At 36.7% G+C, this 27,957-nt stretch overlaps 1 protein-coding gene across 2 annotated transcripts; it reads right to left on the bottom strand.

Moving 5' to 3' along the window:
- Window positions 1–9: 9 nt before the first annotated feature.
- Window positions 10–26,458, bottom strand: dgkzb (diacylglycerol kinase, zeta b). 2 transcript variants are annotated; one of them, XM_052598250.1, is made up of 34 exons: window positions 18,219–18,430; window positions 15,724–16,715; window positions 14,189–14,297; window positions 13,967–14,062; window positions 13,703–13,780; window positions 13,561–13,617; window positions 13,418–13,486; window positions 13,268–13,339; window positions 12,604–12,720; window positions 12,237–12,308; window positions 12,051–12,146; window positions 11,882–11,964; window positions 11,746–11,806; window positions 11,317–11,430; window positions 10,908–11,048; window positions 10,667–10,745; window positions 10,487–10,542; window positions 10,321–10,383; window positions 9,775–9,848; window positions 9,284–9,395; window positions 9,000–9,199; window positions 8,048–8,148; window positions 7,823–7,902; window positions 6,701–6,770; window positions 6,448–6,488; window positions 6,177–6,367; window positions 4,437–4,544; window positions 4,059–4,127; window positions 3,929–3,960; window positions 3,020–3,069; window positions 2,816–2,936; window positions 2,689–2,725; window positions 2,468–2,567; window positions 10–1,489 (listed from the first exon to the last, which is right to left on the bottom strand). In XM_052598250.1, exons 2-34 carry the CDS (start codon window positions 16,668–16,670, stop codon window positions 1,373–1,375), a joined length of 3,813 nt encoding a protein of 1,270 aa, XP_052454210.1. In that variant the 5' UTR covers window positions 16,671–16,715; window positions 18,219–18,430; the 3' UTR covers window positions 10–1,372. The 2 variants fall into 2 exon arrangements, with proteins under 2 accessions (XP_052454210.1, XP_052454211.1); XM_052598251.1 differs by lacking the exons at window positions 15,724–16,715; window positions 18,219–18,430 and adding an exon at window positions 25,682–26,458.
- Window positions 26,459–27,957: the final 1,499 nt, after the last annotated feature.

Raw genomic sequence — 27,957 nt, 5'->3', positions numbered from 1 at the left:
AACAAATACTTGTTTTTTAAAGTCTTTATTTCTTTTCTCCCAAGTAGACAGTAACAATCCAACCCCCGAGAACAAATATATGACTCCTCCTCTCACAAAAGTCTTATCTACTCTTATAAATAAAGCATTATCTAAGTTTATATCACATACAAATGAAAGACCTTTATATCAGAACATACTGTTTACACATTTTTAAAATGTTTGACGGATTATATACACGTATCATCTATTTGGAATTGCATAGCAACTCATACAAAGCACTGACAAAATACATATTCTATCATAATGACAGCTCACCACAAACACACTATGGCAACTTGTAAAAAAAAAAAAGACCAGTTTTCTGTCTCGTTTATTATTCGAGCATTTAGTCAATTGTACAAGTAACATAAAGTGACCTGGTTGAATATACAAGAATTGAAACCGCAGACGATGATATAAATATATGTAAATAAATGGGTAAGTCTGTTACCCAGCCATTTGTCACTGAAAATGTGATATCTCATCTAAAAACATCTAAAACGTGTACTTAACATGCTCGATTTGGCCGGAAACCAAAACCAACAGGTTCGCATTGCTGCATAAGAACCTTAAATTTTCATTTAAAAGTATAGCAGTCAGTGCAAGCAATCTATGCTAAGAGATATGATCACATCCCTGAAGGAAACTTCATTTATTTAGGCAAAAATGTATGGTCATAGGCAAATCTACTAACTAAGAAATGATTACCGTTTACAATATATTTTGAATAGAGAACTGGTTTAATGCTAAGGTTGTAATTAATGGAATGTTTTTATGAAATTCAAGCATTTACCACAAAGAGAGAAACTGGCCGTAAGCAACAGCTGAGGAAGCATTCTTAAACGCAGGAGGCTATGAAAACAACGTCTCTATCTCCAATCAGAACAAACATGTGAAGTGGAAGCCAAGCTAAAGGAAGCCTCTATGGTTACATCAAATCTGTAAAACTATTAGATATGCAATCTAGAATTCAAACATTAATATTACATAATCAGAAGCAGCAAAAACCTCTCCTGTTAATCTCTCATGAGGTTTGTCTGGTTTTCTTTATAGTAGTTATAGTAAAAGCCACTTTCATACGTGGTATTTCAGCCCTGAAATATCCAACGTTTTGCACATTGGGTCGTAAGGAGCGGAGCCCTGAAAGCTGGACGTGACGTAGCAAACTCATGCATTCTGAAACATGACACAAATACTGTCTTTTTGGCATTACAATCAATACAGAGAGCAACAAACTAATTTCCGCACCCATGCTGCCTCATAGCATCACTAACGTGTGGCCGCACCAGATAAACCGGCCACGGGAGAGAGCAGATAAGACTCGGATGGAAAGGATGGATGCGGAGGCCGGTCACACAGCCGTCTCATGGTCCTCCCTCTGGATCATCTGGTGGTGTTGTCGGTTTTCCAAGTAAGCGGCCAACTCCACGTCTCGAGCTCTTTCGGCATATATCTTTGAAGTTTCACCCTGCAGAATGAGGGTGACATTTTTTTTAATCAATTAATTTGAATTTTTTTTTTTTTTTTTTTACTTTTTAGTGGCATGAATAAATAAATAAAATATATAATATAACAATATAATATAAAACAGAATACTTTTTTTGCAATTATAGACAAATAAAAAAAAAAACTATATATATATATATATATTTTTTTTTTTTTGCCACCTTTTATTTAAAGTATGCTATAAATAAATAAATAAATAAGATATATTATAATAAAATGAAATTTGTATAATTATAGATAAAATAAAATAATGATAATGTAAGATATGGGACTTATTTAATTCATTCCTTTTTTTCTTGTTTTTTCCACCTTTTTATTTTAACACATGCTTAGTTGTATAAATAAAAATAAATAGCTTAAACACAACTAATTGTAATATATAATTAAAATAATAATACATGTTTAACAAAATAAAAATAAAAGCTTATTTGAATATTACGGGATCTGTGAGATCACGTTGTCAAAATACATTAGCATATGACCTCCAGAGCAACACGGCAGCGAATAGTTATACATCATAGCATCATAAGCCCCGCCCACTGGCGATCTGTCATTTATCGGTATTCATTGGACAAGGGCTTCGCGTCGCGTCAAAAAACAAACAGAACACAGTATAATCATTTATACTGTCTCCAGTATTCTTCACGTACTGCTGACATCAGAACAAATGGAAGAAAAATGGACGTTCGCTTAGACACATCCCGCTCGTTTCCATCTGTAAAGATTTCAAAAGATCCTCAGCATCAGAAACAAGAGTCTGATTTATTTTAATGATGTCCCGGATCATGTTGGAGGATTCTATGTTTATTCGGGGCATCTGACTGCAGATTGTTTTGTAAACGAGGCACAGTTTAACGGATAGCCCGAGAAACTTTTACTGTGGAGGAAATGATAAGTGTTTAAATATCCTCCAAGGAAAGGTCCATGTGAATGTTCCCACCTGTAGATCTGTCTTCATGAGGGATGCTCCGGCCTCCACCAGGTAATAGCAGATTGTTCTCTGGCACAACGCAGCTGCCTTATGCAGGGCCGTCTCCCCTCTAAATAAAAAACAGAGAAACACCTCCTAACCGTGAATGCCAATCAAATCTAGCTCCTATATCCCTTTTACCACAAATTAAATGGAGTAAAAGATGCCGGAGTGGCTCCAGCACTACTTACGTTGATTTCTCGGTCACATCAAGGATGCAAGCCGGAGCTGTTCACCAAAAACAGTGAAAGATAATTTAAAAATTACACGCTGAAAGTCAAAAATAATAATACAATAAATGAAGTCCAACCAACTCACCGTTATCAATGATATACTTCACAATCTCTTTACTGCCTAAAACCACTGCATGATGGAGGAGGGTGCAGCCAAAACGGTCCTGGACCAACAGGTTTGCCCCGCCTTCATGCATCTGAACCAGCTGAGAACATGAACGACCAGAGAACAGGCCTGTGACGTCTGGTTATGCTAATTATTATATATAAGAGGTTATTTTATGAATACCTTTTCGAGGTTGCCAGACTTTACGGCATCTAAGAGCAAACCGATTGATTCTGAAAGACATCACAAAGACAAATATGAGTGTTTTAATTGTACAAAATGGCTCTAGGAAAGGATAGAAAATGATTGAATATGTGATAATATATTTTGTTAAATTATATTTGATAAAAGACTAATACTAGTAATAATTGTGTATTTATAAGAGTTTATTTTATTCTTTTTTTTTTTTTTTTCAAATAAATACATTAATACAATTATATATCATATCTAAATATACTGTAAAGTTAATCTGGAAATGGAAAAATATGAGCACTTTTTTTGTGCTAAATTGGTATATTTCGTAATAAATTTTAAAGTCTTATATTTACAATAAGAATAAAAAAGTGTTTATTGTATTATATATATATATATATATATATATATATATATATATATATATATATATATATATATATACAGTACACTAAACTACATATTACAGTAAACTATTTTATTATTATTATTATTAAAATATGTCAATTGTGTGTACCTTGATCGCTGTCATTCAAATTTTTACTTTAATTGTTATGCTAACATATTTAGTATATAATTTTTTTTCAAATAAATACATTAATACAATTATATAACATATCTAAATATACTGGAAAGTTAATCTGGAAATGGAAAAATATGAGCACTTTTTTTGTACTAAATTGGTATATTTCGTAATAAATTTTAAAGTCTTATATTTACAATAATAATATAATAAGTGTTTATTGTATTATATATATATATATATATATATATATATATATATATATATATATATATATATATATATATATATATATATATATATACAGTACACTAAACTATATATTACAGTAAACTATTTTATTATTATTATTATTAAAATATGTAAATTGTGTGTACCTTGATCGCTGTCATTCCAGCCCGAATCTAACCTGTGAAATTAAAATGAAATATTAATACGGCTATTCATAATCAAAGCCAACTACATTTGTCTGTTTCACCAGCGATGATTATTAAATACTGTATGTACCTGGGCACATTCACTGAGTCCCCATCGAGTGTGTTTGAACGATTCACATTCATCATTTTTGCTCCCCTCCTTGATGAAAGACATTGGGCAAAGACAAGCTTATGTAAGATATTCATTCGAAATGGATATCTCCTGCCCCTCTCACAAACAAAAAAGATGACATGGTGCAATGGTATATTTCAAAGTAGCATGGATATTATTGTGCCAGTGTAGTGCACTTCTGTAGCAGATGGGCATTACAGAGCCCTAGTTATGCACACGGAATTATGGGGTGGATAACTTTGTTAGCTTAGTAATGATGTTTGCTATAAAAAGACATAGCAGTGTTGTCATGGAAACGTCTGAATTAGACCACGAAGCGCTCAGTTCGAGATGTACCTGCACAAGCCTGGCTTTGTGGGAGTCTCTGGATCGCTAGTTTGCTTGCGTATGTCGCTATCCATGCTCGCGCTTTCCGTTTGGCCTTCAGCATGCGTCTGGTGAACCCTGCGAGAGCATGATGGGATGGACGGACAACAGAGAGGAGGATGTGTTTACGTGCTGTGAAGGGCGGGAAACTCGTCGTTTGTGAGATGTGTATAATTTACTGTAACAGAGCAACTGCTACAATGAGGTCTGACAGATGGGATGTGTTTTTTCAGCGATCCGCTGTGGGTCAGGCAGGGGGAGGGGGAATGTAAACACAGATCAATGAGATTTTAATAGCAGGGGCCTTTATGAGGGACTGTCCTGTCCGGGATGGACTCACATGTGAACAGCACGCAGATTTGAGCTCGCTCACACGAGACTTTTGCACAAAAATGGCGCTGTCTCCCCATCAGATGTGCACGCAAATACACAGAGTAAAAGACTTCCCCTGAGAGAATATACTAGAGCTGAAGAGCCTTTTTTTTTCAAACCGGAAGGAACACATTTCGTTTCAATCTAGTGTTTACTGCACACACACAAACTTCTCTAGATATGTATTTATTTGTATTTATAGGTATATATGTATTTATAATGTAATATTATAGTAATATACATAATAAAATTAATTGAACAATTTAATATATATATATATATATATATATATATATATATATATATATATATATATATTCTAAAATAGATATAATAAAACATTTTTATAATTAAATGATTTAATAGTAGTGTATTTTTAAATATAAATATCTTTTGTTATTATTTTTATAATAAAAATTTGCATATAAAATATGTACATAATATAAATTAGATACAATAAAATATATTTTACTATTTAAATCGTTAAAATATTTTCATTTCACATAATTATTTATTTATACATTTATAATAGTTTATTGTATTAATAGTAACATAAAAGATACATATATAATGGCAGTTCAAATTTTTACTGTAATTGTTATGCTAACATATTTAGTACATAAAATACTTAGTATAAACTATATTTTGATATATAATAATATATTTTTATATTTAAATAATGTAATTTATATTTATAAAAGTTTGTTGTATTAATATTAAGTTTATTTCTAATAAATATTATAAATGTATATTAAGATAATTTTTTTGATAAAAAAAATATTATTTTTTTTTTTTTCTTTTTTTTTTCTAATGGTTTCAGACATTTAAACCACATTATATTACTGTATATTATTTTTTGGGACTTCCTAGACTTACAAAAAAGTACTGTGACAGGACTACTGTAATGGCATGAGATGGTAATATCATGATATTGGGAAATTAGCATATTCATATAGCATGCTTTTAACATATTTCAAGTCCAAAAAACAACATCATAATATTACCATGGTACTTTCAGGTTCTTTTTAGTAAGTGCATCAGTTCCCATCAGTTGTGCATAATAAAGAAAATTATAATTCTCATGGATTCAAGCTAAACTTAAATCTGTTTTGGCAAAATCAACAAGAAATTTTAAATACAATTTTTTTTAGTTCCTTATTGAGGATTTTTTGCACTTTTGCTGTTTTTCCGGGGATATTTTCAGAAATTTAAATGCCTACACACATAACTCTGCTAGTCGACGGTGTTTAAATCATCTGCCAGAGTAAAAAGCGACGTAACATTTAACCACAGTTTAACCTCAGATTTTGTCATCTGAAGTGACTCGTTTCAATCTACCTGCACAGTGGAGAAGGTCCGGCAGAGCAGGCAGGAAAAGCAAACTGGTCTGTGCTATTGGAACATCCCCCAACACTTTCCATCGCCCCCGGCATTCCGGGCGATGTGCCCACCGTCTCCTTGGTGACCAGCTCCGGGTCCAAGATGAAAAGCTCATCCTGAGAGATCTCCGTCACATAGTTTAGATGCTCCTGCAGAGATATGCAATGAAATCTGCACGGTGTGACATGCAACACAGATGTAAAACGTCAAAGATGCCTGTTGTAGGTACCTGACCACGGTCTATTCTGTAGAAACGGTCTGCTGTAGTAGCTGTAAACAATCCAAAGGTGGAAAAATCTGATTATGGAGTTCGCAAACATCACGCTTGAAAGTTTTGGAAATCTCAAGAGCAATGAATCTCACAAAAATGATTCAAGCCTAAGTTATGTACTGTATAATTACAACACTCTTTTTTTTTAGATAAATTCTATGCTGGTTTTTTTTTTTTTTTTCACTTTTGGAACTTGAAATGCTCTACTTACAATCCAGGAAGCACCATTTTGGTGAAAGCTTTGGCATGTGCAGTGTGTCTGTATTCACACCATCCCCCTCCTAAAGACAGAAAGACAGAGAGAGGAAAAAAATAAAGAGAAAGTGCAAGTGAAAAATGGCCCTTGTCCAAAATGAACTCACTGTGTGAGTTCAATTAGTCACAATGTGTTTTTCTGACTGTAATTGAACAGGAAGTCAACGTGCAATCGCTGTCACATGCTCAATATAACATGTTTGGCATGAATAGTGGCAATAATAGTGGGCAGTGACTCTTAGAAGTCACAAAACCAGTCTTAAGCGTCAATTTTTATAATGTGTCCCTGAGCAAGACACTTAACCCCTAGTTGCTCCAGAGGTATATAGCAATTGTAAGTCGCTTTGGATAAAAGAGTCAGCTAAAGAATAAATGTAAATATAAATAAGCTTTCCATTGATGTATGGCTTATTAGGATCGGACAATATTTGGCTGAGATACAACTATTTGAAAATCTGGATTCTGAGGGTGCAAAAATTTCTAAATACTTAGAAAATCGTCTTTAAATTTGTCCAAATTATTTCTTAGCAATGCATATAACTAATCAAAAATTACATTATATATTATATATGTATGATAGGAAATTTACAAAATATCTTCATGGAACATGATCTTTACTTAATATCCTAATGATTTTACTAGAGTTAAATGACTTATAAACGATTGAAACATTATTTTCAACAACAACAATTAAAAAACCTGTAGGACAGGATTTTGTCTATTTGAAATTGTTTGGGTTGTTAAAAAGGGTGTTTCATGCCAAATGGGCAGAGTTGAAACTAAAAGGGCTTGATAATGTCACTCAGAAAAGACTTACAAGTTATTGTATTTTGATGAATGATTACAAAGACAAACTTTTTGGGGGATTACATGCACAGATGAATAGTTTTCAAAAAGACAAGTAACATTGATTAAGAAGGTCAATAGTTGATTCTGAGTTCATGTTGACATCAAGCCAGTCTTTGACAGTTCAGATCCTCCCCTTAACCTCTGCAAATAAGGAAGGAGGTTGTAGCCAAATCGGCCTGTTGGCACATTTCTAACCAGGAAACAACATGCTGAAACAAGCTGAGAGCACCTCATGTAGCCTCTCGATATGCAACCGGCACGTCTCCAAATCACTGTTCCCGGGAACTGTAATTATCCCCATAGGAATCGCTGAGAAGGTGAAGGAAAAGAGGAAACATAGGTTAGAGTCGGGTTTAAATTAAGTCGTATTTGAAAGCAGAAGCTTTTCCAGGAATGCATGAGTAGGTTCTCAGAGCTGTGAAAATGAGAGAGGACGAAGAGAAGAGATACTCACAGGCCTCCCTGAGCTGCTCCTTATCATAATGAAGAGCTTCATAATCATGCATGCTGATACGGTTCACCTGGATCTGCATTTTCTCTGTGATGGGCAGCTGACTACATCCATAAAGAGAAAAAACAGTCATATTTCCATCCACCCAGACAGTCAGACATATGCAGACTGTCAGACATATGCAGACAGACGGAGAGACAGTCAGACATATGCAGACAGACAAAGACAGTCAGTCAGTCAGAAAGACAGACAGACATAGACAGTCATTCAGAAAAACAGACAGACATATACAGACAGTCAGACAGATGAAGACAGACTGACAGATATAGACAGTCATTCAGAAAGACAGACAGACATAGACAGTCATTCAGAAAGACAGACAGACAAAGACAGTCAGTCAGAAAGACTGACAGACATAGACAGTCAGACAGACAGACAGACAGACATAGACAGTCAGACAGACAGACATAGACAGTGAGACAGACATAGACAGTCAGACAGAAAGACTGACAGACATAGACAGTCAGACAGACAGAAAGACAGACAGACAGACATAGACAGTCAGAGAGACGGACATATACAGTGAGACAGACATAGACAGTCAGACAGAAAGACAGACAGACAGACATAGACAGTCAGAGAGACAGACATATACAGTGAGACAGACATAGACAGTCAGACAGAAAGACAGACAGACAGACAGACAGACATAGTCAGTCAGACAGACAGACATAGACAGTCAGACAGACAGACAGACATAGACAGTCAGTCAGAAAGACAGACAGACATAGACAGACAGACAGACAGACAGACAGAAAGACAGACAGACAGACAGTCAGACAGACATTCAGACAGACAGACAGACATAAACAGACAGACAGTCAGACAGACATAGACAGTCAGAGAGACAGACAGACAGTCAGACAGACAGACAGACAGACAGACAGATACTGACTCATATAGTTGTGGTAGAGAGATTCTTCTCTTGGTCTTCTGCAGCATGTTGGCCTGGTTCCTGAGGGTGATGTGTATGACGGATGGAGCCAGTCTACAGGGTTCTCCATCCACCTGCACAGGAATGGGCTTAAAGGTTGTCAGGGTCACCTCTTGACACTGATGAAGCCTCTCGCCATGTCCTCCAACCTGCAGCGTCGCCTGTAGAAAGAGAGCAGCAACATTTGGATGGATTCAAGGGTAAATGTAGAACAAATCCATTAAGGAACCAAAGCCAAATCTCACCAGAGAGGTCATGGTGAAGCCAATAACCTCAATGAGCCCATCGTCATGTTTCTGTGGCCCAAAGTCATTGTGCTCACTTGGGTTCCCCCATGGCATCGTACCAGCGCAATATCTACAGAACATAATGCCCAGCTCAGTCAGGATAATCTCATTTTAATGAACTCTAGACTAGGTTCTTGTGTCTAGATTATATTCTATCCTGGAATAAACATTATTTGGAACAACAAATCTCTTTTTATAATGAGGTTTTCAGTCCATGTCTCCTGTCATGGTTTGATGACATGAAATTTGATGTCACATGGATGAAATGGTCTGACAACTTGAGCAAAGTTTTGTTTTTTCGCAAAATAAATTTTGTTATCCCAAAATAAAGAAGATCTATATCAAATAGCGCACAAATACAATTTACATACAAAAATGTACATAGGTTCTCTTATATGGTAGTTACATAAGACATTTGTTTTGCACAGTTCCATATCAGGTCAGTTTACCTGGGGATGTTGAGGAACAGGAGGCACTGCAATTTCATATCCTGCACTTTACTAGTTAGATCAGTACCATCACACTGCACAGGAAATAAGAAAAAGCATATGAGGGAACATTCTAAGTATTTGTTCCATTATGTAAAAGTGCTTGCATATATGCATATTTATTTACTGTGATCATAAGCACTTAATTTGGTGACATACTCTTTTTTTTCATTTTTATGACAGTAATCAGAAATGACTATTTATGTGTGGTTTAAGTAATACATATATATTATTCTGCTTTTCTGAAATGTAAAACCCTAAAGCTTTTTGTGTTTCTGATAAATTACATATGCATTATTAAGATAATTATTATTTATTTCTGTAATTTTATGTAATGTTTAATTATTAGTTTTTATTAATGTATACATACTATGCATAATTTTTAAGTATTATTTTTTTTTTATCAACCTTTATATATAAAATAAAACAAAAATATGTTAGTTTCAAATATCTTGGGTCAAATTATATAAAAAGTGTGTATGTATACATATATACAACTTAACGTACCACAACCCTGATGTGTTTGGACAGATCTTTGGAGCTGCGCATCAAAAAGTCTGAGAAGGCTGTCTACAGAGGAGCACATGTATTTGAACAAACATATTAAATTTTATGCATAACAAAAAAGAGTGAACTAAAAATCTATATGACTGTATCAGACAGACACACTTACCCCTGCATAAAACATTTTATTGCGAAGTCGACTATTGAACCGTTCTGGTTTAGCCTCTGAGGAAACAAAACAACATCTTAGACCTTCGAATCCTTTCACAAACCTTAGGTTTCACATGCAGTATGCAAACCTTCACTTCATAAACCAAATATTAAAAATGACACGGGTGAGTGAGCACACCTCGGGATTCGTGAAACTCTAAGGTCACGTGTGCATCAAATCCGAGGCTGAAGTAATTGTTGAAGACGTCAATGGGAAGCTGAAATAGACACGGAGAAGTCATTAGCTCCCCCTTAACATTCATTTCAACACAAAAGAGTTTATAAAAACTCTTTACACCCCTATTCCTGCTTGACTTGTAAAGCTAGAAGGATGGTGGTCTTCTGCTAAAGTCTAGCACCCTCTTCTGGTGTCAGCTGACCTTGTCGGTCTGGTGTTCGTCTCTCTCCTCCTCGCTGGCCTCCAAATTGGGCTCCACGCTCAGGTTCCATCGGTCCAGCTGGACGATGTTGCCGTCTTCTACATGGGACAAGATCTTGGACACCGGTTCATCCGTGTAGCCCTGAAAGTCAACGAGTACACACATGTAAAAAATGAATCAATGAAAAGCTTGGAAGGGTTAACAAATAGTCGGACCACTTTCTTGTTAAGCCACTTTAAGAATGTATCAGAAGTACAAATTAAAAGTTTAAACCACAAACCTCATGCTGCGAAACAAAACTTGTGGTTATATTAAAATACAGGAGTTTTTTCTTAGATTTGAATGTCCGAGGAAATGCACTAACTAAGGTTTATTAGAATATTACAAACAAGAGCATTCAGGTTCGTACCCCGCCCCAGTTGAGAGTCCTGGCCAGGTCATTTCCTGTCCCGAGGGGAAGCACGGCCACAGCGGGTTGAGGGTTCAACTGGAGCTCATCCAGGACTGAGAGAATCCACCCCACCTTTTCAAAGAGAGCATATAAATTACATGATTGTCCCTATGAACTTCCTGACCGAGGGTAGCATGATGAAATCTAAAAGCAATATCTGAGAGATCAGTCTCGGATCATTCAGTGTTATTTTAGTAGTGGTGTTATGCCTGATACATTTCAGTTTTACCTGCACTTGAATCAGTTTCAAGTGCCTGTCGAGCGTGTCGAGCACATTGCACCGTTAAAAACATTTGCATACTTTGCACATACTGAAAAAGTATGAGCAGAAATGATATTACCCTCCATCCGGTTCTATCTAGACGAGAACACAGATATTTGACTAACCGTTCCGTCACCGCCACAAACTAGGATACGCAGGTTGGGCACTTTGCTGTACATTTCTAACCTTAAAAAGAGGAAGAGAAAGTGTAAGAGAACACACTCAAAGTTAAGAAAGAAAGTATAATCTATCAACTCTTACCCCTCTCTCGGACCTCCCTGAGTGAGGTCGAACACTTGCCGGGGGTTCAGGTACCACATGAAAGAGCGGATAATTTTAGTTCCCTTTATAGAAAAGAAGAAGAAGTGCTATTAGGTGGCTGTAAAATAACATTTCTGTGCACTAGGAACTTTTGAGCGTCGCTTCTGACCTGGTTTCCGCCACTCTTCGGATTGACAAACACCAGCAGAGGCTTCATGAGCTGGGAAGGAATCGCTCGCACAATAAAGTGCTTCCATTTGCTGTCCTGCACACAACCAAATATTGAAATCTCGTCATATATAAAAACATATGACTTTCATTTGCAAACGTTCAAAGGTTTAGAGGTGTTTGCTACCTCTGTGGCTTTCTTGCAGGGTTTGGCCTTCAGAGATGTTTTCTTCTTTCTTTTACTGCTCTTCAGTGATGCCTGTATAAGGACGTATGCATTTTAGTGTTTACATTTGAGCTCCTTTCACCATGTCCACACCATAAAACACTGCAGCATAAAATTAAATCACTATTAGTACTTTAGAAATGCATTTGGAAGAAATTCACATATATATATATATATATATATATATATATATATATATATATATATAAGGTATGCATTCATTCAGTTTTAAGTTGGTAAGATTTTTGAATGTCCATTTGTTCAAAAATACAGTAAATATAACCGTAACATGCTGTATGAACCCTGTTTTCTTCGGGTCAGGTGGTACCTGCTGTCTGCGGACTCTGATGATCCAGGTTGGAGGGATGATCACAGCCGCGTGAGCTCCGAGGGAACACGTCTCTTCGATTTTCTGCAGCATGAAGCAGGTCACCTTGTTGTGATACTGTAAGACACATAGCAAAGCGCACTGATTGATGTTTTCTCATACTTGAAAATTTGTCATCATGTTATGCATTACTTCCACTCAAACGTTTTGGATGGTTTTTGAAAGAAGCATACAGTTAAAACAGTGCGGGTGCAAAATACTATTGTAATTTAAAAAATATTTTTTTATATTTTAATATATTTTAAAATTTTATTTATTCCTGAAATAGCTAAACAAAAGTTTCAGCAGCTGTTATCTTCAGTGTCAGTAGTGATCAGAAATCATTCTAATGTGCTGAAAACAGTTGGGTTGCTTGATATTTATGTAAAAAACTGTAACAAAGAAAAATACTTTACTGTGTATTTAATATACAATATATATAATAATATATATATAATATATAATATATAATATATAATATATAATATATATTATATATATATATATATATATATATATATATATATATATATATATATATATATATGTATCTTTCTGCCTCTAAACTTTTGAACAGTAGTGTAGCATTTAAAAAAGGGGATTTTATCAGATGTGGAACACTTACTGCTTGCTTACACCAAGAGCAGCTGATGGCCACAATATCTTTACTGTGGAAGGAGAATTTCTGCTGGAAACCCTGAGGAAAGAGTGAAATTAGGCCATAAATACTTTCTGGATGACTACATGTTTCACATTTTATGAGTCTTGTACTGACCTTTCCACACTGCCGGCATTTTCCATCTTGTCGTCTCCTATGGACCCAGTGATGTCTCATGTTTGGAGTCTGAAACACAAACCAGCTCAGCTGTTTAACAAAACTAAATGATAAAGCTCATATTAAGGGACAAAAAGTCTTACCTCTCGGACATTTCTCATCCCTGGATCTTTAAATGATGGCTTACATCTGAAGTTAATCTATGGGGAACAGTAAATTTCATTTGCTGACAAAAAAAAAGTTCAATACATGGCACGTTTTTCAGTTTGACAACAATCGTCTAACCTTCTCCAGCTGATCCATGCATACAGTGTGAACAGCTATTTTGCAGGATGCACATTTGTGGCGAGGAAGAGATTTTTGCTGAGAAAACAAAAAAAGAAACACAAGGATTGGCATTTTAGTAATTCATCTGAATCTGTGTTTATAACCTCTCACCACTAGAGGGAGCGCTCGTGCAGGGATTTTTACAAAAGGGAAGACACTACAGTAAACTAATCATTGTGCTGTCGATCGTTTAAGATAAATACAAAAATATGGGTCATTTACCAGTGACTTTGCAAAACAATACGTCTCTCCAACGTAACAGAAGTCTCCAGATGGACTGGTCTCAAACCACACGTGTTGACCAAACTGGGCATTTTCCTGAGGAAGACAACTAACCAGTAAGTTAAACAGAAGTTACAGAGATTAATATGGATTACTGCGTCATGCCAACTGCCATTGAGAGAAATGTTAACTTGTTTGTTGAAATACAAATAAGTAACTCACAGTCCAATCCACGGTGCTGCAGATCTCTTTGATGGGTTCACATTTGGCTGGTATTATGGTGCCAGATTGGGCAGCATTGTCCTGCACACCAGCCTTGGCAATGGCTTTCCTGACAAAAACAATGACAGTGACATTAAACAGACTGTCTGTGTCCATCATATCCTAAAAAGTCAAAATAAATACAATTATGAACATTTTTCCCTGAAAGAATTCCCATGAAATTTTATTTCACACAGGTTTCCAGCTGGACTGCCTTAGGGTCTCTTTGAATAGCATTTGTTTAATTACATATCAACCATAAGACTATTTTCACTTGCAACCAACAACTAGAACTGTAGAACATGGCTTGGAAATATATAGGTTTTTCCGCTTTTAATCTGCTTTCAGGACTACAATAATACACTGTGGATACCCGATGTTTAGCCTTTGCCATTAAGTTCACCAAATTTGGAAAATACAGCATTGAATTTTATACTAAACGTCAGAATGAAAATTGGCTTTATCTATATAGAATCGAGACTGTACATCAGAGTTCATGCTAAATGTTAACACAATAGACAAGTGCAGAAACACATGTGTACTCTCCTTATACAGGAACTCTGATGCAATTATGACTATGACAAGAATGTTGCCAATGAAGTTTATGCAACGAAACCTCAGGAAATGCATTTCTAAGGGCAAATATTAGGTTGATATGTTTTTTTGTAATCCTTTTGTAATCAAAACCTTGCTCACCCTGACCTTTGTGTCCTAATCCCTACAGAGTGAATCAGTGAAGCTTAGCAACCTGTTGATGAGAAGCCCACTGTGTGATCAGTAACGTTGATGAGTCACATTACCTCGCTATGGTAGCAGCTGCACTAATGAGCGCGCGCCACGGTGCCCGTATCCACGGGTTGGAGAATGAGAAGGTCAATGCAACGAAAAGCTGCATTGCAACTGCCTGCTCTCGCATTCAGTATAAATGTTTGAATGCTTGAGAAATTACTAAAGATATTGACTCAGAAGTGCTGAGTTTGTATGCAAAGTCACATGTATTGCAAAGTCATAGTACCTAATCAGAAAACCTGTACATTCTGGTGTACTTATTTGGTCTTCACTGAAACATCAACTATTTAGGCACGTTCATACTGACAGAAATTTGCAGCGGCAAAGTGGTTGGACAACATTCATCTTCATCAAGAGTGCGAAAAATAAATTGGCTTAGGTCATAATTAGTATCTTTGGCTGCATATGATATACTGTACCTTTTAGCTTGTGTATCTTAGGGTACAGCCCCAGCTTTGTACCTGTGCTGAGGTAGGAAGGCAAGAATGTAAATCTGAGTAATAATAACTGAGTTTCGGGAGTTACCTTCGAACACAAATGCTGCCTGCAAGTCATTGACTGATAAGGCAGCAAAGCAACAAGTCAACTGTCTAAGCTTTTCTGCCTTTGTGTTGTTCTTCTCGCATTTCATGAAACGCTACATCTAATTTAAGAGCACAGCATGAAATAATAACAACTAGACACAACAACAGAATGGTTCTACATACGACAAGAATCCACTCCAAGACTCCAGCCTGGGATCGTAATAAGCTCCCAGGAGAGGATTGAGAGTCGCATGAGCCCTGAAGCAGGTAGAGCTTCTTCGGTTAGGAAGCGGCAGGCCTCTTCCTGGCCAGGGGCTTCCCGCTTTTGAGATGGTGGAGACCCGTCGACGGCGCCTCCTCTGGCTGCTACGGTAGTAGTGGCCGTGCGGTCCCGGCTCCGCGTAGCCATAATGTGACGAGTTCCTCCGGAGGCAGCGGGGAACTCGGATCAGCGGGTGGGCCTGGACACGCTCTGCCACCACGGCCAGAGGAAGGCATTTATCCTGCTGGCATAAAACAGCAGACTCTTTGATCTCCCAGTCTGACAAATCTGCCTCCTCTAGGAACTCCTTGGGCAGCCCTGAGTGATGACTCTCATCCGAGTGGCCGCTGGAGTCCTCGCTATTACTGTCGCTGTCACCTTCTGAAAGAAGCACATCTGTGTGGCTCCTGAACTTCGTGCTGCACCCCTTGAGTTCCACTTGCCCTGGCAATGGACTTCGGCTCTCCTCATCCTCTTCCTCCTCTTTCGTCATCTGAATTAAGCTGGCCAGCAGCATGGATGGACCTAAGAGGTGTGTGTCTATATTGCGGAGCTTGCTCACTTTCTTCCGGCGTACGGCAAAGCGAGGATTGGCCTTCGGGGTGGTGGTGCTGGAGCGCCGTCTACCACTACTTTTCTGAACCAGTTGAATACTAGTGATTCGAGGTAAAGCCTGAAGTTGGACACTGGATCGGCGTCGCTGGGTCAACGCGGTGGATGCAAGACCTACACTGGAACGTCGACGGGCACGGCTGGCTGGCACTGCAATGCTTGGCCTCCTGTGTCGACAGGGTTCAGGTACATGGCCATCATGAATGTCTTCTCCTGCTTCCTTCCTCTTAAAATGTCGGCGGAAAAAAGTGTCCATGGTGGCTGGAATAATACAGTTCTTTTTCTAAAGTTCCCCCTGAGGCTGTTGATTGAAAACGCAGCTGGTCAGCATAGATTTTACCACCATTTTAGCACTAAGTTCTAAAACTGCTGAAAGCTTGTTACATTGACCTCCATTGACCAAGATTTAAACCTAATCCTTAAAATGGAGATTATCTAGTTTAAACTAACACATGCCGGTGCTTCCCGAAATGGTCGAATTATAGGCAATTATATTAAGAAAACACAAAATAACCTCATCGACATCAGACTTCACAAGAGATTAGTAGATCTGATCTACCAAGTATGTCCTTTTGGTTGAAAACCCTGATGGGACTCCACAACATCACAACATTACGTATATTTCTCCTTTTAGGAGGGTCGTCTAGACATGAGTTTAGACTGGTGATTAACATTATTATGAATTTGGAAAGCTAACTCCGCCTGTCGTAGCACAGATTTTCCTGGGGTTTACACCAGGACTATTTGCCTTCCAAATCGCGTTAATACTAGCAAAGCCAGTTGATTACAAAGGTGCATTGTGAGTTCACGGGTGATGACATCATGTCATAATGAAGTGAAAGGCACTCAAGGAAATGAGGCTCTGCTCAGCTCATGAACGTCCTGATTATCAACACGGGGATGTCCAGGGCAGATTATAAGGGCTTTCTGACCCTTCAGTAGTGACTGCCTGGACTAATTATAGCAATGTAACCAGTCTATCTCATTTAGAGTCTGATTTGACCTAGACACAACTCTCAGGGTAAGGAATGATGCTATTGGTGCTAAGTATTTTGTAGCAGCAATATTTACAGTAAACACGGTATTGTACTACAGAGGAGGTGACAGTACAAACATAACAGTACAAACAATTAACTGAAAAAAGATCATGGCAAATTGCATTAAAAAGATATTCTGTCCATACTAAACACTTCTTGTGTTAAAAACAACTGTTCTTGCTCTCCAGGCAGAATAAGGAAGTGACACTCAACCAAAACTAATTACTGTCAGGGTCATCTCTAGCAATGCTATGTAATTAGTGAAGTGGGTTCATTTAGTACCAAAATATGCTCTTAAACCAAGAGTCTGAGTATATATATATATATTTGAAAACTATGAATCATTTAAATGCTTCAGTTATTATTGTTTTTTTTGTTTTTATAAATTGCATGCAATATATGTAATGATATATACATATAATAACAATAATAATAATAATTATAACAACTTTACTATATGTTTTCAGTAGTATTTATAAGAAATACATCATAGTATTGCTCAATATAATAAAAAAAAGTATTAGCTACACATATCATTTGCTTATGTCTGCTACGTTTAAACAGATTTACATTACACAAAGCTTTATGCATGTAAAAAGATAAATATTCATAACAGTACAGCAACTGGTCCAAACTGCTAAATGTCCACATACAGTGCAAACACATACAAAACCTCCCTAAACACTAAGTTCTAAAGCTTAACTCTGCGTTTATGTCCAGTTTTTAGTCAATATCCAACAACAAAAACTAAAAAGATATCATACGACCTTAGAATTTAGCTCCCCGGCTCCTTCCCTGACCGTCCCCACACAGTGAACTGACAGAGAAAGTCCAAGAGATGGACAGGTGAGACAGCCTCCCCCACACACACACACAGATGTACTACACACAACCCAAGCCTTCGGGAAGAGGAGCCCCACATCCACCCACAAACAACACAGCACACTGGGAAGCAGCAGCACACATCACAGAGGAAAGAGTCATCGACTAGGCAGGAGGTAACTGGTAGGAGGGAATGCAGGGTGCATCTAAGCCTCCGGTTTAAAATAATGACCAATTATCAGCTTAACGCTGGGAGTTTGTGAGAGACATACACAAGCAAGTTTCCTAGCCTCCTAGATCATGTTCCTGGCACACATGGGGCTGACACCAGTTGCTTTATAGGAACACAATTAATGGTTTTATGATAATAATCTCCATCGTGAACATTGTGCAAAGCCACTTCTGCTTTTAAACAGACCGTTATGCTTTTTGCTTAAGAAAAAGAGGACATAGCACTAATTCTGGCGCAAAGCAACCCGCGACATGCAACACCCACAGCTGTGAAGATGATCTGTGCGGTTTAACCCACGAGAGCAGCATCACGTTTAAACTGTATGTTGGTTTTTTAACCATTGTAAAGCTAATCATAAAGATGATGGCTTTAGTGTGGACACATTGTGTCTATTCACATCCCCTAATTGGACGACAAGGCGATGCCACTCCACCCCAAAAGCACAATGAGTTTCATTTCCATTTCAAGGCCCTTGTGCTGTTGCATTATGGATCAACGGGTGAAGAGTGAATGCGTTTGAATATCAATTTGGCAACCTATAACGAACATCATAGTTTTGTTGCGCCTGTGGTTCAAGCTTTAAATACTGAGCATCAATGTGAGCCACTTGATTGTGCCCCTTGTTCTTTGGGGCACTTCTGTGAGTGACCGATGCGCACAGAGCTGGAGACTCCATGTGGAAGTAATTACTGTCTTTTAAGTGATGGGAGAGAAAGATCTGCTGGCTGTTACCATGGAGTTGGACATCATGGCAACCAAACCCGCTTAGCTGTCCTTTAGTCACTGTGAACTTCGCTGGATATAAAAATACACCCCAGCTTTATATTAATCATGAACTAATTTGTCTTTTATTTGACACCCTTTCAAAGGATACACTTTAGGTACTAATATGTTCCTTTAATGTACTAATATGTACCATTTAGGGGTAAATAAGGTACAAAGATGTACCTTTTAGATTTTATACCTTAGGGTCCCGTCCCAGTGACAGCTTGTACCATTTTTCTTTCAAATGCCTTTAAAAAAACGTTTCTTATTGCATGTTAATGATCTTAATTCACCAGTACACATCAGTTACAATCACATCAAGGTTATATTCATAATATTTTGTCTACTTTGTCTAGGCCACAAAGTGTCCTACTATTTATTTATTTTTTTATATTTATTTATTTTTTTATATTTATTATTTTTTTAAAGAAATTAATACTTTTATTCATCGAGGATGATTTAAATATTAGAATAATTTCTGAATGATCATGTGACATTGAAGACTGGAGTAATAATGCTGAAAATTCAGCTTTGCATCACATGAATAAATGACATTTTAAAAATATTAAAATAGGTAACATTTATTTTAAATTGTAATAATATTTTACAATATTACTGTTTTTTTATTTTTTTCATTTAGCCTTGGTGAGCGTAAGATACTTTCCAAATCAATTAAAAGACTTGATGCCAAACGATATCAACTGAGTTCTTGAAATCCTTTGCAGGATTTGAACCCTTTAGTTAGCAGCTCAAATCTATAACAATTAGGCTCAATTATCATTATAGATATATTTGGCATATAAGATTAGAGAAACAGAAATGTAAGTCATCACGAAATCAAAATGTACCGATTTACTTTATTAATTCACATTCCTGGTCTCAATGCATCTGATTCATCAGTCTAAATTATTTCAAACAATTCCTCTATTTTTTCCCCTGTATGAACGTCTCTTTGAACAAGTCTCTGATGTTGCAGGAAAGCTAAATGTTAGATTGAAGAGGAAAAGGATGGCAATGCCACCATCTGCTGGAAAGGAAATACTGACACTATCCATTAAACAAATGCACTTCCTCTAAAGGTGTTCTATCCACATAAATACTTCTCAGATATTCTTTCTTTTATTTAATACTATTTAGCTGCTCTCATTAATCTTTTTCATATTTACATATATTTCACAAGACAAAATATTAACTGAATTTACTCAAATTATCCAGTTTTTTGCAAATATAGTATTTTTGTTTTGTGGTTTTTTTATATATATATATATTTTTTTACGTATATATATATATATATATATATATATATATATATATATATATATATATATATATATATATATATATATACACGTATGATAACAGCTGTATGTGAACAATGATCACACTAATAATGACAAAGGATCTTCACACAATGTCATCTGCTTTCGCAACATACTAGAAACATTTTGTAAAATGTGAAAATGTTGAGACCATGGCATCCCACTGATGATTACATGCAGGAAAATCCCTGATTTTGTCACATATTTAGACCCTAGCCTATTACATCGTTGTTCTCCAAAACTGATCAGTTCCTATGACTGCACTTGCTCCACCACAATGGTCAAACCGCAGACATAGTGTCTCTCACTAGAGTGTGCTTCATGAGCAAGAATAATACATTTACTGTATGGGTGAAATTCTTTCTTTCTTTTTTTAGATGTCTTTGCATGGCAGCATTAAGGTGGTTATTTTTAGAGCCTGTTTCAAAATCCATAGATTCATAGAATTCATAGAGCTGCTCGGTTATGGGGGAAATATTTTGGCTAATATTGTAATCATGATTATTTCAAATTATGAATACTAAAATGAATTATTATTGAAATTTCACCATTCTCAATTTTCAAAATCCTCAAACAAGTAAACTGCAAACAAAAAAGCTAATTACAATCAATAGGACAAATACAGAAATTAAATAATCAGTGTTAAATAATACAAATATCAGTGTTCACTCTATGAATTAGTTTGATTCTTATTAAATCTACAAAGTCATTCTGGTAAGAGGTTTTCTTTTTCTTTTTTTAATAGCCTACTGTGACTTTAAGACCCGCGCTGCACGGATCCAATATACTGTCCCACATCCCATATTGTCCAAACGATTTATATTAAGAATGTGTTTAGAAATCGACTATGTACATAAATACCCTCAAACCCAGCATTTCGGAACTTTTTTTGTGTATATTTTGCCATTTAGGCACGTACCCGAAGCTATATTTTGGTTGTTCGAGTTTCCCTCAGTCTCGGAGCGCGCGCGTGTAAAGCGTCCTGAGGAACTGTGTAAGTACTTTTTCACAGTCTAATAACCCTTTTCAATTTTAAGATAGTCACTTAAAAGATTTGACTGATATGGACGTTAATTGTGAGCTTTTATGGAGAGTTGGAAGCACACCGCTGTAGAGGAGAGGAACGGATGGGCACAGTAATTATTTAATCTCGATTGTCGTGTTTTTATAATCGTTAGAAGCCGAAATTGAAACTAAAATGTACAGCCCCTCTGGCATTTCACCAACAGCCTTAGAGCCTGTTCACACCAAGAACAATAGCCGTAATGATAAAGATGTAGCTATTTTTTCTTACTGTAAAACAGTAGCAGAGTCCTTAGGCTATAACAATATCTGCCAAGAGGAAGGATTGTTCGAATCACTTCCAACAATATTTTTTTTCAAGCTGGTGAATGATTAAAAAACACTTGACAGTCTATCAGAATTCATCCTTTTAGTTGAGGCAGATGATACAACTGCGGCACACACGCTTAACCTCTAATAAAAATGTTTGTATTGGTGTGGATGCTGATATATTAGTATTGTATTGATTGTTGTTCGTGTGAATGGGCCTTTATTCCCACCTCAACGCTGGTACCAAAATAAGAAAAAAATTCCACATACACTTGTTCACTTTCACACATATTCAGTCACCCACATATGCCTAGAGATCTCCATTAGCCCACCCTGAGACTCTGACCCTGATCCATACTTAGCTCCAGCATAGAATGAGACGTTAAAGATAGCTACAGAAATGGGCCTGTTCCTCCACGGGGCGGAACAGTGCAGCCATGCAAATGAAGTCGTGCGAGATAGGCCACTGGGTGTGAGAGTGTTCAAGGAAACCTGTGTCTACCTATGACCTGAAAAAAAAAAAAAAAAAAACAGTTCTTTGATGCAATCTGCACATGTAACGGCCGTTTGGATGTGCAGGTCTTCTTGGCCCCTAAGGAATCTGATCCGAACTCTCTGTACCACAGTGATACACAACCTGTGTGCCTCAGGTGTCCTAGCCGGGTATGGCATTATCAGATTACACACATCAACACAGCCGTGAACAGGTGCCTCATCAGCACACAGAACAGGTGGAGTACAAATACACACATAAACACACGCACATCTCGGAGGACGGGGGACTGGATGATGGAGAAATGGTCATTTATATTGGCAAATATACAGATCAAAGTCAGTTTCCATGTTTGACAGTTTTCCATAATTTTAAAACAAGTATTTCATAATTTTATTAAATTATTTAATTAAAAATATTTATTTAAAAAAAGTATTACTTAATAATAATCACATTTTATATAATTGTCCTGTACTAAGTTAAAACTATTTATATGAGTGCTGGGCAATGATTAATCGTGATTAATCGCATCCAAAATAAAAGTTTTTGTGTACATAATATATGTGTATTTATCTGTATATTTATTATATAGGGCCCTCTGAATCCTAAAATCCTTTTTATTTTTTTCCAAATTACGCGGTTTTTTTCCATTTTTTTCCATTTTAATATTCCTCGACCCATTTTAAATATATTTAATTTTATTAATAAAAAAGCATGTCTAATTAATTAAAATCATTTAACTTATACATTTTCACATAAATTTATTAAAAGTTAAACAAAAATTACATTTAGGGCCCTTTGAAATTGTTTCTCACCATATTTTGTTTTGTTTTGCGTTTATTTAAAAATTCTGCGTTTTAGCATGTCTAATTATTTGAATGCATAAAACAACTTTATTTATTTTTTCTTAAAGTAGCCTTTTTTAGAGCAGTTCTGGAGATGTGTGTTTACATCCTCGTTTAGTGAGACAGAAGACACTGAAATCTGCTGTCACGTGCGCTTCAGTGTCACCTGTGCTTCAGCATGTGTGTAGTAAATGAAACCACGTGTCTGTGCTATTCATTTACAGAGACATGCGGAATATTCAGGATTCATATTTAAATTAACTTTTGCGGCGTAATATTTACAGATACTAGTACATATCGCAATTTGATTTAAGAGTAATGACCTACTTTTGATTAATTAATAAAAAAAATTGACATACATATATATATATAGACACATTTTGTAAAATGTATAATACTTTGTAAATATAATACTGCTTTTGTTTTGAGCACATCACATGCCAATGGGGTCCAAAAGATCACTGACCCCCGTTGACTTTCATTGTGTGGAGCAAAAACTAAAAAGTCATGCAGGTTTGGAATGACATAAAGGTCAGTAAATGATAAAAGATAAAAATTATTTAAAAAAACTTTAATTCCTTTAAGGTTAGAAGGTTGCTTGCCTAAAGCAAACACAATTATCAACAAAAGCAAATCAAAAAACTGAAAAGCATGCAAGAGTGACTTAACCTCTCACAGAACCAGACTATAGTGGAATTCTTCTTAAACTCTCACTTGGAAAAACTGGTTTTTCATGCTCAAATAGAGCAAGGGAACGTCCATTGTCTGAAATGCAATGGAAGCCAACTGAAAAACCTGCAAAAACATTCCAGACTGACACTTTTACACAATCTGTGTCTGGCGCGAGCTATTCAATGCATCTGATTACGATACATACTTCAGTCCTCTAATCAAATTTTGTTTGTGGAAGTTTTTCATAGTGGAAGGCAGAAAGGCAAGATCTGCAAAAAGATTTATTTAGACTAACGTAAAAATTCTAGTAGGACTCGCAGGTCAAGATGTTTGTGAAGAACTGATTCGACTGGAAATATCGAGATTAAACAGTCTGCAACATCTGAGGCTGAAGGTTCAACTTTTGCCATTAAACCCAAACTTACACATTTCCAATTTCAGTCCTGCTATAAACAATTGTAGATTATTTATTGGCATTGATGTTTCCGTGAACTTTTAACATCAGTGGAACCTTTCAATTGGACAGAAGCCTCTTTATAGTTAAAAATCTAATTATTATTAATGTTATTAAAATATTAACTGAGGCACAAAGAAAAGGTTTTTATATCTGATTAAGGTCAATGGTTTTGAAAGAAGAACCCTAACCCTAACCCAACCATCAACAAAAAAACATGGCCATGTGGAGGTAAATACAGGCCTGTTTTTAAGGTTGAACTAGCTTTTTTGCTATCTAAAACCACTTTTCAGTGTTCTGGAAAAACTAAAATTGTTACTTTTTAAGGGGACAATTCTGGACAATGCAAAAATGCAAACCATATCAGAATTATTAGTCATCAGTTGTGAGAAGACGAGATGAAAAGATACAAAAAGAAACACACTTCCGCTTTCTTGGCTATTTCACATCCTCATATTATTAATGTCTTGTCTTTCGCAGATACGCACACAAGGTAAACCCAGATGAAATCACACAGATCTAAGACAAGTCGAGGTGCATGAGGTCAGGAGTGCGGAGCACAGGTATACGCTGTTCTCCCAACAGGTCGGACAATTATAGTGCGTAATTAATTGCTTCTCTAATCCATTAAAGGCATCTATTTCCAGGGAACCACAGGAGATCGTAGGATTAATTTAGACGCCTGATGAATTTCGAAAGCGCACGTCGAAGTAATGTCATGGGAGTTATGAGTTAATGTTTTTAAGCAGAAGCGGTTACATTGAAGGATTTGGGAAAGTGCTTCACCAAGCATTTCCTAGATAGATGGAGAGTCACGGATTTCGTAACCCCAGGACATCAGGTGGTGCCTTTCACCACAGGGTTGGTCCAAGCAAAACGCGAGTTTAAATTGCAAATAGACATCAGACGTGTGGTTTCAGTCACAAATGTTTGACTTGATGACAGAGAAGAGACACCACACACAAGTTTCAAAAAAACGTATAATGAATAATAAAAAATGCTATTATGTTAGTTTTAATATTGAAGTAGAGAGAAAGTAAAAGATAATAAAAAAGATCAAATAAAATAGACACTTTTGGCCCTTAGAGTTGGTCAAAAATGCCATTTCAACTTAAGAATTAAAGTTGAGAGTCCATAGTATAAATTAAAAGTAGTCAATAAATAATCTTCAGACATGCTGTTCCAGTCACGAATGTTTGGACTAAAGTGATATAAAGACACTAGATTTTTCAAAAACGTACTTTCCTTTTGAACAACCCTGAAGTTTAGAGTCATGTACTCAAACATCTCACCCACCTTCTACCAAAGATCCGCAGTCCAGAGAAGCTCTTGGTGTTGTTGGGACAAGGTAGAGCTGCAGGGGTTGTGATGGACAGGTCCGAACAAGACGAGGAGGCTGAATCTGGACCTCCGGGGTCTTCAGCATCCAGGGGTCGGGACAGCCCCTCCACCTCTCCCTCAGGGTGCCAGTTCGACTGCTCCATCTCAGATGTGCAACCCTACTTCTCCTGTCACAACTTCATACACGACGATCACAGGAAGCCAGTCCATCAAAGTCTCCATATCAGGTGAAAAAAGATACGATGCAAGGGAAACTTTTGAAGCCGAGTGTCAGAAGTGGAAGCGCTCTCCACACGCAGTTTACTTCAGTACGGCTTAGTCAGGCAATCATGCAGAACGGCACAGCACCAGGAAGTAGATCTTGAAGTGCTGGTACGGCTTTGACAGATAACGTCCCTGCTTTTCTAGTCCATGGGCTGCAGCCAGACGACTTCCTCCTCCTTCACGGCTCACCTACTGCAACTCAGCTGTTTGTTTGGCAAGAAGCTTCCCTCCAGTCAAACTCTCTCTCTCTCTTCAGTTTCACTTTGTTCACTTGCACCAGACATGTGCGCGCAATCCAGGAAGTGTCAAACAGGTGTAGGACTCCTGTCCCTCATGCCGAGAGCTTTACCGCCCCTCTTCTGCTGTGCCAGCCTGACTGACTCTTTTACGTTCAAACACACACTTTTATCAGGTCTTCTCTCTCTAACACCTCCCCCGCAACACGTTCCCCCTTTACTGGTCCAGGTTAGGACAGGAGTGTGTCACCATCTATTGGTAGATCAAGGGAACTGGTGTACGATTCGGTGGTAAACCACAACAGGAAACAGTCGTCAGTGCACACAAATTCAAGTCGCACCTTGATGCTATTGCATAATATGCTTCTACTTGGGAAGGAATGCTGTTATGATTATATCTTCAAATATGGAGGGTCAAAGTGCAGCAGGAGAGTACGGCAGAAGTTTATTTGGCATTATACCGTCAGAGTGGGTGGTTTTGTTCACATTGGACTAAGTCATCACTGTTTCTGCAGTACTGTTCTAACTCTGGAAGAGAAGAGCGGATCAGGCTTCCCTCCCACTCAGACTTTACATAAAGACGGGTGGAGCGAGGCCCACGCCACACTCACTACGCTATGCAGGGACTACATCCAGGCATCAGCTCAAATACAAGCTTTTTACACACACACACACACACACATACACATACAAATGGTCTTGAGCTGCAAATGCATTTCTACTTCAGTTAAGTTATTTCATCTAAAATGGATGAAATGCAAACTTTATAGCATTCACTGGTGGCTCAACTGTCATTGGATAGGTAATTGGATTTAAACATCTAGTTTGACCATAAATGGACCGGAAAAGAGTAATGGCAATATAACTAAATACTAAAACCACATTTGTAAATCGCACTAAGCCTGTTAAAGAACATGACCATGATAATAGTGAAGTGTTGTTAAAACTGAATTCAAACTATTAAAAAAGATTTCTGTAACTGACATAAAGCCCAAATGAAATAAATTACATAAACATTAGATGAAGAGCTTAAAATGAGAAATGCTGCCTTGGCAGCTAGCTGTAAAAGGTTGCATTTGAAGTAATAAAATTACTAAAATTAAGATACATTTTAAAAATTAAATCTATTTGAAAATTTTCTGTTAAAAAAATAATAATAATAAAAATGTCAAAAGCACGTAAAATTACTAAGTGCTAAAATAAAAAAATAAAAAAAAATAATATATATATAAAAAATAAAAATAAAATAGGTCTGTTAAATTTATCATGAAAAAATAATTATAAAAATACACAAGCATATATATATATATATATATATATATATATATATATATATATATATACATATTCCTTTGGAATGTTGTGTGAGAGGACACAACTGTGTTATCTTTGCCCTAGTTTCTGTGAGGTCAAAGTTCACCACATTTCACACGAGTTCCGATCTCCTCCTGCAGCAGAAGACAAGAGAAGAGCTCTTCTGCTATGCACCATCCACGATGAGATGATATTCATAAGCACATGGATGTAATCCCCTCCTACACACTGGGTTCTGTTAGATAACATACTGGGAGGTTCAGGTAGGGAAAACAGACAAAAAGTGGGAGGAAAGAAAGAAAGAATAGAAAAAGTATAAAAGATTGATGAAAGAAAGAAAAATATATAATAATGTATTATATAATAAATGTACAGAAACTGCATCTTTAATACTTCTCGCAGTCTCTCGCAAAAGAG

Source organism: Carassius gibelio, chromosome B25 (assembly GCF_023724105.1).
Source record: "Carassius gibelio isolate Cgi1373 ecotype wild population from Czech Republic chromosome B25, carGib1.2-hapl.c, whole genome shotgun sequence".
NCBI lineage: Eukaryota > Metazoa > Chordata > Actinopteri > Cypriniformes > Cyprinidae > Carassius > Carassius gibelio.
This window is presented reverse-complemented; position numbering and strand designations above follow the sequence as displayed.